At 48.8% G+C, this 13,497-nt stretch overlaps 4 protein-coding genes across 4 annotated transcripts; 2 read left to right on the forward strand and 2 right to left on the reverse strand.

Annotated features, from left to right (window-relative positions):
* The first annotated feature begins 8 nt into the window (after window positions 1-8).
* Window positions 9-2,806, forward strand: SPPG_06831 (uncharacterized protein). The gene is made up of 3 exons (XM_016755026.1): window positions 9-552; window positions 618-949; window positions 1,018-2,806. Exons 1-3 carry the CDS (start codon window positions 336-338, stop codon window positions 2,668-2,670), a joined length of 2,202 nt encoding a protein of 733 aa, XP_016605874.1. The 5' UTR covers window positions 9-335; the 3' UTR covers window positions 2,671-2,806.
* Window positions 2,807-3,786: 980 nt separating this feature from the next.
* SPPG_06832 (uncharacterized protein) lies at window positions 3,787-6,212 on the reverse strand. The gene is made up of 3 exons (XM_016755027.1): window positions 5,904-6,212; window positions 5,357-5,829; window positions 3,787-5,289 (listed from the first exon to the last, which is right to left on the reverse strand). Exons 1-3 carry the CDS (start codon window positions 6,055-6,057, stop codon window positions 3,826-3,828), a joined length of 2,091 nt encoding a protein of 696 aa, XP_016605875.1. The 5' UTR covers window positions 6,058-6,212; the 3' UTR covers window positions 3,787-3,825.
* An 897-nt stretch (window positions 6,213-7,109) lies between these two features.
* On the forward strand, window positions 7,110-10,017 carry SPPG_06833 (uncharacterized protein). The gene is made up of 2 exons (XM_016755028.1): window positions 7,110-7,971; window positions 8,041-10,017. Exons 1-2 carry the CDS (start codon window positions 7,396-7,398, stop codon window positions 9,787-9,789), a joined length of 2,325 nt encoding a protein of 774 aa, XP_016605876.1. The 5' UTR covers window positions 7,110-7,395; the 3' UTR covers window positions 9,790-10,017.
* Window positions 10,018-10,019: 2 nt separating this feature from the next.
* Window positions 10,020-13,266, reverse strand: SPPG_06834 (uncharacterized protein; the record flags this gene model as incomplete). The annotated part of the gene is made up of 4 exons (XM_016755029.1): window positions 12,345-13,266; window positions 12,025-12,278; window positions 11,289-11,955; window positions 10,020-11,229 (listed from the first exon to the last, which is right to left on the reverse strand). Exons 1-4 carry the CDS (start codon window positions 12,800-12,802, stop codon window positions 10,020-10,022), a joined length of 2,589 nt encoding a protein of 862 aa, XP_016605877.1. The 5' UTR covers window positions 12,803-13,266.
* Window positions 13,267-13,497: the final 231 nt, after the last annotated feature.

The following is a 13,497-nucleotide window of genomic DNA, read 5'->3' on the forward strand; positions in this document are numbered from 1 at the left end:
ATGAACGAGGATAAATTACGAGGGTCGATCCCATCTCTCCTTCGGGTCTGGGAGAGCATACGATTCCCATGTTGAAAAGCATTGTTCTAATTGAGCAGCAAACGGTGGCGGGGTGCTTTGAGAGTATATCTTTAGAATGAGGGACATTCAACTAGTCCCGACCAGCGTCGATATCTCCCCGCATCTGTGTCCATTTCTTATAAAAGGGACAAATCCTCCCCGGATTTCTCTCCTTACCAATACCGCCTCAAAGCCTGCGCGCTTTACCAAAACTTGATATATCCTCATTTATTACATATCCGTGACCGATACCACGAGAAATCAAGCTGGTAGCAATGTCGGCGCAAATTGTTGAAATCCCTATGGATATGCAATCCTCTCAGCCCGAAAAGCTAACGGGCAAACAGCAAGGCCAAATTGGCAGGCGCGAAATATTGGAAGAGGTCGAGCGGGCCAGTAAATGGCTCAGTGAGGCCGTTGCAAGGGACCGAAATGCCAAGGAAGCAAAGATGTTGGCGCAGAGGCGTCTCGTACATTTCCACGAGGAAGAGGGTATGGAGTTTCTGAATTGCGTTACTCTGTAACGAAGTGTACTTAATTCTTCTTTTTTACCTCAGCCAATATATTCGAGGCCAATCTGAAAGAAGCCCGTCAGCTCTACGAATCGCAGCTCGTTGAGCAACGTCTTGTCGAATGGCGGCAAAAGGACGCCGCGGATGACCTCCTCAAGGACGAGGAGCGCAAAACTGAACTAGTCAAGTTTGTGAACAAAATGGCTGCTCTCAAGATCAAGCTCAGACTGCAAGACGAGGCTCGAGAGCGAGAGGTTGCATTCAGGGAGAAAATCAAGATGAAGCGGGACGCACATCAGGCCCGAGTCAAGAAATTGGAAGAGCGACAAAAGAAGGAGAGAGACGAACTTTTATCAACGCAAGCCAGGATTGCAAAGGTATGATTTTACCATTGCTTTGGTGTGGCATCGTCTCTGGTGTGCTCATTCAGTTATCATTTCCTTAGAACCTGAAATTAATACAATCTCTTGAAGTCCGAGGTATAGACGAGGCAAAGAAACGTCGTCTCCTCCGCGAGTTTGAAATCCAGTCACAACAACTTGCCATGAAGCAGCAAAAAGAAGCGGAACAGCTCCGCGAGATCCAACTTTTGAAGATTCGACACATGTCGGAGGCCGTTCAAATGGAGTTCGGCAACATGACCGAAATGGAGGAAGTCGCAGCTGAGCAGCGGTTGAAAGAGATTGAGCTGGATGCAGACAACCGACTTGCACTTCAGATGGAAGAAGAAAAGCTTGAACGTCAGCAAGCGAAGCTAAAGGCTTTACAACTCAAAGAAGAGCAAAAGATCCAGCGCAACCATTTGAAGCAAGGACAAAGGAAGCAGAGCAAGCTCCTGGAAAGGCAGCAGCGTCACGCTGCAAAGCTCCGTGAAAAGATGATGATGGCAGAAAGCGCTGCAATCCTCGGCGGCGACATGGCGATTGGTTCCGGTAACAGCGATGCCGACGGTTCAGACTCCTACACCGGTGACAGTGCTTCGATTGGTTCCTCTGAAGCATCCCGCTCCGAACTCGGCGCGGGTGACGACAGCGAAAACGAAATGGATGCCGAAACGCGGGCCGTGACCGAAAGCAATGCCGCAGCCGACGCCGAGGCCCGCCGCAAACGAAGCGCACGAAATGACGCCGAAAGCGAGTTAAACGAGGCGTTGAACAAAGGTCGTGAGCGTGTCAAGAATATGATCGCCCACCAGCGCAAAATGATTGAAGACCTCAAAGTCTATCACAAGGAAGTTCGAGACCAAAAGGCCCGCGAGCACAAGCGCAAGACTGCCGAAATGAACAAGGATCACGAAGACGAAATGCGCAACGTTAAGACGGAGCAAGCGCAGGAGATGGAAGAGCTTCTTGAGACCATCAGCAACCAAGACCTTATTGCTGCCCAACAGTCATCGTTTGATAAACAAATGGACACAGTCGTGTCTAACCAGTTATTAGGAAATATGCTTCCCCGTCATGTGGCAGAGGAACTTAAAGCCGGTCGGACACCCGAGCCCGCCGCATTCGAGAACGTGGCACTCTTCTTCACCGACATTTACGGATTCAAGGAACTCGCCAACCGATCGTCACCGCGCCAGATTGTCGCGCTCCTTAACAGGATGTACATTGCCTTTGATGAAGTGATTGCCAGGTTCCCTGATCTCTACAAGGTAGAGACCGTCATGGATAGCTTCATGGTTTGTTCTGGATTAAGCGGAAATACCCAAAAATCTCGCCAAGACTGCATTCGTGATGCAACCATCGCCGCCGAATGCGCAATACAGCTGCTCGATGCTGTTGAAGCTATAGACATGTCTGACCAACTTGTTGAAAAGCTCAACCTCCGTATCGGTATCCAATGTGGACCGGTTCTAGCTGGTGTCATCGGAACCAAGATGCCACATTACTGTTTGTTTGGTGATACTGTCAATACGGCCTCGCGAATGTGCTCTACCAACCAGGCCCTTAGGATTCAAGTCTCGGAGGCCATGTATGATTTGTTGAAGAATGAATACATTTTGGAGGAGCGGGGCACGATCGCTGTTAAGGGGAAGGGAGATATGAAAACCTTCTTTTTGCTTGGGCGGAAGGATAAGGTTAGTGAGCCCAACCATTGATGGGAATGCTATTGGGCAGTTTAGTAAAGAGATTGAGCTCGTGGAGGTTGCGGGGTGGATTATGCATCTATTGTTCTCGTTTTTTTTATATTCATCTCCAACAAAATATCAAAAATCCCAATTGGTCATTTGCAAATGTTTGCAATTGGGTGAAATTCTTTCGGTCTTATTCATTTTTCGATTCCCCATTGCGAAAGGAAATTCACAACAAAGGCAGACCAGGTTGATGTTAAGCTTTGGCTGACAATACGCATCCCTCAAGCAGCACAAACGATCTTGGATCACGCATCCACTTAACCAAATAGTTCTAAAGCCGACATATGAGGCATTGTCTCCTCTACAGATGCGCGAATATGACCTGACAAACAGCGATACAAACGGAGCAATACGGAGAGGTCACGGTTTGGTTGGCGTTAACCAAACTGGGTGTATTTATCAGGACATTTTTACGAAGATAATGAGACCATAGACCATATTTGTGCCAAGACCGATTGCCGATTACACTCTACCTCTCTGTTTCGAAGATTTCCAAGCAATAGCGCCGCCTGATAGCTTAGAAGGCATCCTGGAGTAGGCTTCTTATTTGAGAGGTCTTCTCCCCAATCTGCATCGGAATACGCTTCAAGATCGTCGCTGTTCCAGTGTGCAGTTCTTCTCAGGTACCTAAATATCCTCTTCACGCTAGTTCAGTTGGTGTTTCCAAGAGCACCTCACAATTCTCAGCAAGTACTTTCTAGTAAGGTACAAGCTCATTAGGTAGGACTAGGTCTGGACCTTGGGTGTCCGGGGAAGGTGATTCCGCTAGAAACCAGGTTTTCTGCGTCGTCTCCTTCTTGCTATTGATGCCATCGGTCACTTTCCCAACCTTCTGATCGGGTTGTTCCCACTCCCAATCAATAGAAAAAACCCGCAATTCGGAGCACAAGCTAGCGAAATCACATATTCCTATATTTTGGAATGGGTCCATGTCCATGAACGGAAACAAATGGGTTGAAAAGTCTTGGTATATTCAAAAACAATCGTACCCACGCACGCAGAACATGAAGACAGAAAAGCACAAAAAAATATACGAAGGATCTTTTACAATGCAACCCCTTCACAGCCAAGCATGTTTTTCCTATCTCAAAGGTCATCAAACTTTTACCCTGCCAGCTCTCACTCTACACTTTCCAACACCCAAAACCCATCCCCCCCGTCATTTTTCTGGAACTTGAACCGGTCCCCAACCAGACTCTCTACTTCATTCGAAACCAGGATTCCACCCTTCTGGGCCCCAGCACACAACCGAGAAGCTTTGTCCACCGTGTCGCCCAACACGCGAAAATGGGGGACACGAAAGCCCACAAAGCCGGCTTTAACTTTACCACAGTGGATACCGATCTTAAGGTTAATGGATTCTTGGATTCCCAGATCGGATCTAGAGAGGGTTGCCGTTGCTTGTGTGAGTTGTTGGGCGCAGGTGATAGCTGTGGAAATTGCCTCGGTGATTTGCGAAGGGGATGGAGGGGTATCGGTTAAGCCAACGCACAGGATATAGCCATCTGCAACACTTTCAACCTGGTAGACTCCTTCGCATTTGGCGATAATGTCGTCAAAGATGGCGTAGAGTCTTTGGAGAAGCTGGATCATTTGTTTGGCAGTGTATTGGGTAGGTCCTGCGAGGGCGGTTCGGATGGTTACGGCGTTATCGTAGGTGGTTGGGGCGGGTGTCTGGCCGGCTTTGAGAAGAGAGGCAAAGTGAGGAGGCATGGTGTTTCCTGCAAGTTTCATGGTGGATATCTCGGGCTCGGCTTTATGTGCATTGATGAGCGCGGTTTGCTCAGCGTGGAGCTCCTGGTACTTTTTAATCATGTCAAACAGTTCTTCCATATCGGTTGCTTGTTCTGCTCGAATGGTTTGAACTTCTTCTTCTTGCTCTTTTAGAAGGCTTGCTTGTTTGCGTTTGAGCTCGCGAACTTTTTGGTCCCGTTGGTCCTTATGTTGCAATTTGAGGGATTCGTAGAGCTCCTTGTGGTGCGCTTCGAGTTTTGTGAGTCTTTCCTGGCCTTTTTGGAGGGCCTCAAGAAGCTCGGTGGCAGCGTCTTTGTTTGAACGCTGTTTTCGTTTGCGGTCGGCTTCGGATCCCTGGACAATGGCCTGGATTTCGGATTCGTCTAGTTCGTGTTCCATGTGCTCCACGTTACCACCGTCCGTGGAGGAGACTACGTCGGACGTATCTACCTCTGAGGTACCCGCAAAGGAGGATTGGTTGTCCACATCTCGTTCTTGCTTTTGATGGAAACTGTTGCCGACTTCGGCCATCATGGCTGATGTCTCATCAATGACTGCTCGCTCCCGGATTCTCGCACTCGCCTTTTGATTCCGGTCGAGCCCCCTCCGCTGCCGATTCTGATAAGAAAGCAATTGGGCTTGAGCGGTTTTTTGCTCTTCTTTGAGTTGGAGAGCTTTGAGCTGGGCCTGTTGGCGGTCAAGTTTGGCGGCTTCGCTGCTGCGTTCAAGGGTTTGATTCGCGACCAGGGCGTTTTCTCTGAGGGTTTGCTCGGCGAGAAGGTCTTCGAGGTCGCTGGAAGAAAGGAGATCGAGTTCCATTTGCTCAGACATGTGCCGGAGTTTGATGAGCTACGATATGAGTTTCATTTATAATGAGGCTCTGTGTACCGGAGCGAAAAGAGAAGCTTTAACTAACCTGCAACTCTCTCAACTGTTCCGCTTCCTTTTGCTGCCTCATAGCCAATTGCTGATATTGCAACTCATATTCCTGAGCCCGACCCCGTAACTCCATCTCCCCTAACCCCCTCATTTCGAGGGCGTGAATCATTTTCAAGTTTCTCGCAACACGCTCCTGGGTTTTGATCAACTCGCTCCTTTCCGTTACTTGCGATACTTGGATGGTCTTGGTACGCTTCTCGAATGCTTCGCGTTTCTGTTTCTGTTTGGCACGGAAATCGAGCTCGCGTTCCCTTGCCTGGTCTTGCTGGGTAGCGTGTGCTTTGAAGGCGGCGATTTTCGATACCATGGCGATGAGTTCTCTTTTGCGAGTTTCGCAGGAGATGAGATCTGCGGCGGCTTCCCGTTGTCGGTCTTGCACCAGGCGTTGTTCGATAAGTTGTTGTTCATACAGCTGTCGGGCTTCTTTAAGGTTGCCTTCAAAAATGCTTACTGTGGGATGTGTAATGTTAATAATGTACAAAACGAAATGTTTTTGGTAAAATATTGCAAATTTCTGTACTGACCTTCTTCCTCTTGGAAGGCTCCCATCCGCCTTTGAGCGGCAAGCTTTTGCTCCTTGATCTCACGATCGCGACGTAGAGTCGTCACAACAAACTTGTTGTGCGCTTCAACAGCAGACAGCTGCGTAGGCTGCTGGGGCAAGACATCTGTAGACATGATGATTCTTTTGGACAAATGTTGCAAACGAGTATTTAGGTATGATATCCAACAGTTTCAAATAGACAAATCCAGATGGATATAGCCAAAGGTGTGCTTTTATGGAGAAACCCTAGTTCAAGAAAATGGCGGCACTAGGAACTAGTTCACTTGTTGCAAAAACCCCAAACTCGAATATTTCACATCAACATAGGCATAAAAACAGGGGAGAAACCGCCTCCCATTGTACAATTGTATACAGACCAAACAGAATGTGAAGAGCCTCGAGGGGACCTACGCCCCCACCAGAACCTCACCGTGAAAAGCCTCGCCCAGCAAAACCTGAACGTTGTTGAGCAGCAGTAGCAAAGCGAACAATACCATTTACCAGCTTAAAAGCTGGAGTATTTGGCAAATGTCTTGCATCCCTTAAGGGCTGCTTTGAGCGTCGTCACACGGGTGTACGCCATAGGCAACATTGTTGTTTGTCATGATGAGGATTTTGAGTGCGCGATATGCAATGTGCCCTGGTATTGTTTCCTCGGCAGGCTTATTCAGCGTTTGTTTGCATTTTGTAAGGCCAAGAACCCGAGCCACGTTCTCCGGCATAACTAGTGTCAACAAACTCACAACAACAGTACCTGCCGACCTCACTGTTAATTTTCAGTGTCTTTTTGTTGCGTCGTCGAGGCCTTGCATGTCCTCTTTTCAAAGCGTATTGTCTCCCATGAAAGATATGCCGGAGATACCTAGACATCATCTCAAAGGAACATTTAACAAAGCGACTCGAAGACAATCCATCAATCCATCCAGTGTAGCGCCTCCTCTTTGACAGCCGTTGAATGGATACCCTATTCAAACCTTTGAGATGCGAGTCTTTGGTCCAACACCCAGAGACATTTCGCGCCCGTGCCGAAGCACCCTCAGGGTGAAATCCAGTGGGGGACACATTACCAAATCAAAACACAATGGGAATGGGAGACATGGCGGGTTGTTCAACGTCGCAGGTATAACTCACATACAGGGGCAGTCAACAATGGGTTTTGTCAAAGGTCCAGGCTTTTGTAGGAGGCGAGTGTGTTGCATTCAGCATCTCTTATTGTGTCTAGATTTCGTGAGTGTGGAACGGTTCTTGAAGTGTGCAGTGGGGGTGGGGCTTTGCCTCTGTTCTACTGCAAATTTCTAGAGTTTTCAGTGATATCTCAAGCTTTGAGAAGTATAAATCCTCCCCTGACGGGATTTCGCTTTCTTTGCTGATTTTGGAGCTTTCTCTTGGAGGAGCTCATTATATTGTCCCAATTTTTCCTCCAACTCAAGGACAAGTATCACATCTCCCTCTGCAAGTTTATTATTGCAGCAATGTCAACAGCAACCGACATGATCGTCCCTACGGCCGGTGGAGCCCTGGCAGCCCAATCCAGCGGCCACGCCGGCACAGGCGCTGTAACGCACACGCACCAAACAGACCATGAACTCGAACGCATCTTGACACTCATGAAGGTGGAAGACCAAGCCCTGGCTCTCGCTCTCGAAAAAGAGCGCGCAAGCATGGAATCCACCATGGAACGGATTCACCGTTTAAACAATTTCCGGATTGACGAAGCTCACATTCGGGAGTCGAATATTGCTGAGAGTCGGTTCTTGGTTGATGCGCAAGATGCTGAGCGTAAGGCACTAACTGTTCGTGAGGCTGAGGAAGCTGCATCGTTGAAAGAAGAAGAGGAGGACAAGCGCATGTTGGAGATGCTGTTGAGGGAGTTGAGGACACTTAAATTGGGTGTGAGGCAAAAAGCAGAAGCTTCTGAAAAAGTGATGGCGGTTAAGAAACGATTAGCTGAGAGGCGGACCGCGAATCAGTTGAGGCTGGTAGGAGTAGAGGTCAGACAGGAGAGAGAGAGAAAGGCGTTGCAAGATAGCCATGTCAGGATTATCAAGGTTTGCATTTTTTTGTTTTGTTTATGGCCATCCATGGGTATTTAACAATGTTCTCGTTATGAAACTTAGAACATGAACATGTTCCGCACTCTCCTCTTACAAGATATTGAAGACGCAGCTCTCGACAACCTCATCGCAAACGGCAGTATGTCAGATGATGGAACAGTTTCCCAAAAAGGAACTGACAGAGCTGACGCCGACAAGCTGCACCAAACCAAAATGCTCCAACTCAAGCTCCGGATGCAGAAAGAAGTTGAACAACTCCGAGAAGAGCACCTCATGAAACTTAAGCACATGATGAAAGTGTGTGAACTCGAATTGGAACAAACGGAAGAAATTGAAACCTTGATGGCCGAGCAAAAAATTCAGGAAATGGAAGTCGAGACGGAACAAAGAAAGGAAATTGAGAATGAAGAGGACCAAATTGCTCAACAGCGAGCGAGTTTAAAGGCGTTTCACACGCAGCGAGCGCTTCAAGCCAAAGCATCCCGGACGCTCGCTCATCAACGGTACGAAGCAAGACAATTGGCCCGTCAACAAAAAATTGCTGCCAAACAACGCGAGCGGCAGTTTTTCGCATCCGAGGAGGCTCTCCGCGAAAGCATGCGAGCAATGTCTCAAGAGGAACAGGAAGAAGACGAAGCGAGCTCCCAAGTCTCTGGTCATATTAAATCAAGCAAACCCGGCTCAGCCCGTCATTCTGTCGCAGGATTATCCGAAATCAGTTCAACAGACCAGAGCGAAATATCTGACATTACAACTGACTCGCACGCCGATACGGCCATTGGTGACGACGCAGAAGCATCCGAAAGCGCCCAAGCGGTCGAAAGCGTCGAACTTGAAGAACAAATTCGCAAAGAACGCTCTAGGATTGAGGAACTGACTAAACGACACTATGCAGCCATGGAGGCTCTCCGCATCCAACAGCGCGAACTTCGCGAAATCACCAAACGAGAGCATGCTACTCAAATGAACCGCCTCCTGGGCGAACAAGAAGATGAATACAAACAACTCAAAATTCAACACCACCATGAAACAGAAGCATTATTGAGCACCCAAAGCGCTGCAAATGCCCTCGAAGAAGACAATAAAGGCGCTAATGAATTGCTGTATGGAATGCTCCCCCGTTACGTGGCGGATGCAATGAAGATGGGCCACGAGATCCCACCCAAAGATTTCGAAACAGTAACGATTCTCTATAGCGATATCGTCCAATTCACAAACCTAACCGCGAAATCGTCGCCAAACCAAATCGTCAACCTCCTCAACAGATTGTATACGGCTTTTGATTCCGCGTTGGATGACTATGCGGATTTATATAAAACAGAGACCATTGGGGATGCATACCAGATCGTTGCGGGGTTGAATCAAGAATCAGAACAAGGAGGACGTGAAGCCGTTATTCGACGAAATGCAATGGATACCATTGACTGTGCGCTCAGATTCTTGACAGAAATCCGGAACCTCGACATGACGGACCAAGTCATGCGTGATTTGCATATCCGCATTGGAATCCATTCTGGGCCGTGTGTGGGCGGTGTTGCTGGAGTGACGATGCCAAAGTTTGCGATTTTTGGGGATACGGTGAATATCGCGAATCAGATGGAACAAAAGTCGAAGCCGAATCGTATTCATATCAGTCAGGCTACTTACGACTTGGTAAAGGACGCGCCGTTTGTGTTTGAAAAAGTGGAGGGTGCAGTTGTGTTGGAAGGTGGAGTTACTTGCCAGACGTATTGGGTGACGGGACGCAAGGATAGTGCTGCAAAAGTGGCTACTGCGGGTGGAAAAAAGAAGGCGAGGGTGGTGCTTCAGTAAGAAAACTTCCCATACAAACTTTGTTGGGGATAAAGGATCGTGGGAACTCTATCGAAATTTACACATCTTCAGTCTTCTGGTGTTGCTTAAAACGTTCAAAGTGAGTCAAGGTGCAATACCTTGGCATCATGCCCAAAGTTCACATAAAACAAACAAAAATGTTATTCTCCAAAAGCCCATCTCATGTATTAAAAAGTCCGATAATACAGTCCCGCTCATCAACAACAAAACTAGACAAACCCAACCAAATCCCAAATCATCGTCTCACTCAAATCCCCAAACATAGCTTGCAAGAACTGGTCCTCATGTGATGGTGCAGGCCCATGTTGTTGTTGTTGATGTTGTTGTTGTTGTTGTTGTTGTTGCTGTTGTTGTTGCTGATGTTGCTGATGTTGATGTAGTTGTTGCTGAGGTGGGGGTGCATGATGTAATCCATGCACGGTTTGTTGAGTAAGGTTCGGTGGTGGCACATTATATGGAGGATTAAGGAGAGGTTGGTTATTGTACATGACTGGAATGTGTGGTACAGATGGGGGCATCATCTGGATATAGTTGACTGGTGGTGGACGGGCAGTGGTGATGCGAAGGGGTGCGGTAGACAGCGGGGGGCCTGGTATGGAAGAAGAGATGGGTAAAGGAACAGGGTCTGGTCGTTTCACGTCATCAACATCTTGCGCCCACTGTCGGCGCTTTTCCACAGCCCAGGGACGGAGACGGGATTGTATGCCGCGGGCTTCGAGGGTTTCCGCCATGACGCCGATAAAGCCTTTCATGATGGGGTGTCTAACGGCAAGGTGTTCCAAGAGGCCGTGCATGCGTTCCATGCGTTCGTGAGCGACCATGTCGCCGGTCATGACGTCGGATAGGAGTGCATCCCAGGCTGTCGTGAATGCTGTGGGGATATTGACAAAGAGAAAGGAGACGCCGCCAATAGAGAGAGATCGGCCGTCGGTCGTACTGGATATAGGTGGTGTGATGGGAGAGGATGAACAAGTCGAGTCGAGCTCCTCGCCGGTTGACGCGAGGGTTTCCAGAATTTCAACGAGGGCGGCGCTCGAGCGACGGGACTCGGCGTCGTAGCGGCCCAAGAGAGCTCGGCGCGACGAGAGGACAATGAGGTGCCATGTCACATGAAGGGATTCGCGCCGGGTGAATTTGCGTCCTGTGGTGCCTCCACCAGCTCCAGCGCCGTTTTTGGGTAATCGGAGTAGAGGGGGTAGACCCTCTCTCCACAATTCGAGACGGGTTTGAATTTCTTCAACAAGTTCTTTACCGCCTTCGGCTCGATTAACGCGGCCCTTTTTCCAGGTAGCTCGCGCCGAATTGGCGCGTTTCATGACGAGGCCAGCGATTTCCATGAGGGATGTGTGGTGCCGGAGGTACTCTGCGTCTGCACGCTCTTCTTCCACTTCGGAAAATCCTTGTGGCCACGGAGTGTCCCTGTTTTTGTTCTGCGCCTTAGCTTGCCTGTAGTTACAAGTGCACCAACATGGACCTACCAGTCGTCATCCGCCACCATCATGGGCCTTCCGGTAGCCATACTAGCATATCTCTCGAGAATGTACGCTCCAAACCAGGTTCTTCGTCGCGTTTCTTCGGTCGCTGTGGGATCATTTAATCGAATGGGACGCCGAATATCTTGCAAATTCCGATGCAAGCCCAATTCCTGAGCGGCACGGACACCCGCCCCAGTCAACCGCCACCGATTGATGAACGCATTTCCCTTTCCCGATCCGCAAAGTGACAAGACAAGGTACGCCTGTGTGATCCACACATGCGGCGCTTCGTACTCTAACGTAACTTCTCGTGCTCTGTCTGTCAATTCTTCTACATCGTTTGCAGACAGTCCACAGCGTTCTGAGTTTGGCATGTGGTGTACTACGACCACAAGGACTGCGTACAAGAGGGCACGAAATGGGAGCGAGTCCGGTCCCTCGGCCAGAGTCCGAAAGTAGCTGGCGCGGTCAATGATGGGAAGAAAGGGGTGTACGAGTTGAAAGTAGGTTGTCGACAGACGCATAATTTGGTCATAGGAAAAGGGAAGGTGCTTACTGAGGGCAGTAGGTTGGTAGGGTGACGAGGGCGTGTTAGCTTGGGAGGGTATATTGAATGGGAGGGTGATCAGACCGTCCCTATATCGCGGAGATTGATTCAAGTATGTTGCAGCTTGAAAGATTGAAAGGAAATGCGTTCAGGATAAAGGAAGGTCAATGTCAGACACACTTAATCACTCACATCGCCCATAATACATTAGAAAACTCCCACTGAGGTCCATGCACAATAAATTTCCACTGGGTATCAGTCGAGGTCTCCTCCATGGCGGTTCTTCAGCGGTTTCGGATGCTTCGGCTGACGCGCCCTCCCAGGGCCGTGTTGAAGAGGCACCTTGTATATCTGAACCGTCTGCCGAGGTCGTTGGGTCGGTGGATGGGTCGCCTTGACTCCCTGGAGGTATGCCTGCTGCGAGCAGTGATTCCATCATTTTGAGTCTGAAGAATACTAAGTGTTAACTTTCCGTGGCTTCCCCACACGCATCTGCATAGAGTTGTTCGCACCTATTCTCCAGGGTTTTTATGGTATTCTTTCTGATGGGACCTCTCTTTTTGGTAGTGTCACTGTAGTGGCAAACAAACCCAAATGCCCTGCAGCCGGAACAAGGGTACTCTCCAGAGCACTTTGTTCGCTTTTTTCTACATGTATCGCAAGCCTTTGACGCGCGTGTTCTCTTTGGCTGATTGTGATGCAGTAGCTGCTGTTGGTGGTTCTGTTGCTGATCCTGTTGCTGTTGTTGCAGTTGTTGTTGTTGCTGAGCATGCTGCTGCTGCATTTCGTTGGCGAAATTGTTGTAGCTGTGGTGGTTGTGGTGACCACTACCGTGAGCCGACGGAGAGGGAGAAGCTGGAGACTCCATTGGCGGACCGTTTGGAGTTGTGAGAGGGGGCGGGGATGTCTCTGACTGGGAGTCATATCCTTGTGAAGCCGCGAGGTTTTGTTGTCGTTGTTGTTGCTCCATAGCGACGAGGGGACTGCGTGTGGTTGACAGACTCGAGATTCCGTCGAGCTTTGCACACGAGCACACAAGAACGAGTGCGAGTGCCAAAAAGATATCCACGCAGTCACAAACACACACACAGGCACACCCCGAGAGCGAGAGCGACGACAACGCGACAGGAGGAGAATGTCACGCAAAACCTTTTCCGCACTGTTCTAACCAACGACTACAAGAGCCATGTACACAGTAACACTAGTAATAGTAATATCAACGACAGCGATAGAGTATATCACGCATGCAACAAATGACCAAAGATTGAAAATGTTGAAATGTCCCAAGTGCCAAATCGTCGAAGGTGTTCTGCAGGGAACACAAAAACACGACCTGGTCTCTGGGTCAAAGGAATTATTTTGATTAGGTGATTTCTTACCCAATTCCTTTTTTTCTTGGTTTTTTAATTATTTTATTTCGGTTTTGGTATTTCCGATATGGACTTCCGACGGTATTTTTGCAGAGCATCGCACACAGCGATATGGAGGGGGCAGGATAAGGGTGTGTTTGTGTGATTCAGTATGAGCTATATCCAAGGCAATGGATACGTGGAAGTGTTCTGAATGCGTTCTTTGAAAGACTCGATATAGTATTATCATGACCCCTTCCTTCAGAACCAATATCCGTATAAACCTTAGGTTTTAAACGGTCTAGAGTCCAGGATA

Source organism: Spizellomyces punctatus, assembly GCF_000182565.1.
Source record: "Spizellomyces punctatus DAOM BR117 chromosome Unknown supercont1.13, whole genome shotgun sequence".
Classification (NCBI taxonomy): Eukaryota; Fungi; Chytridiomycota; class Chytridiomycetes; order Spizellomycetales; family Spizellomycetaceae; genus Spizellomyces; species Spizellomyces punctatus.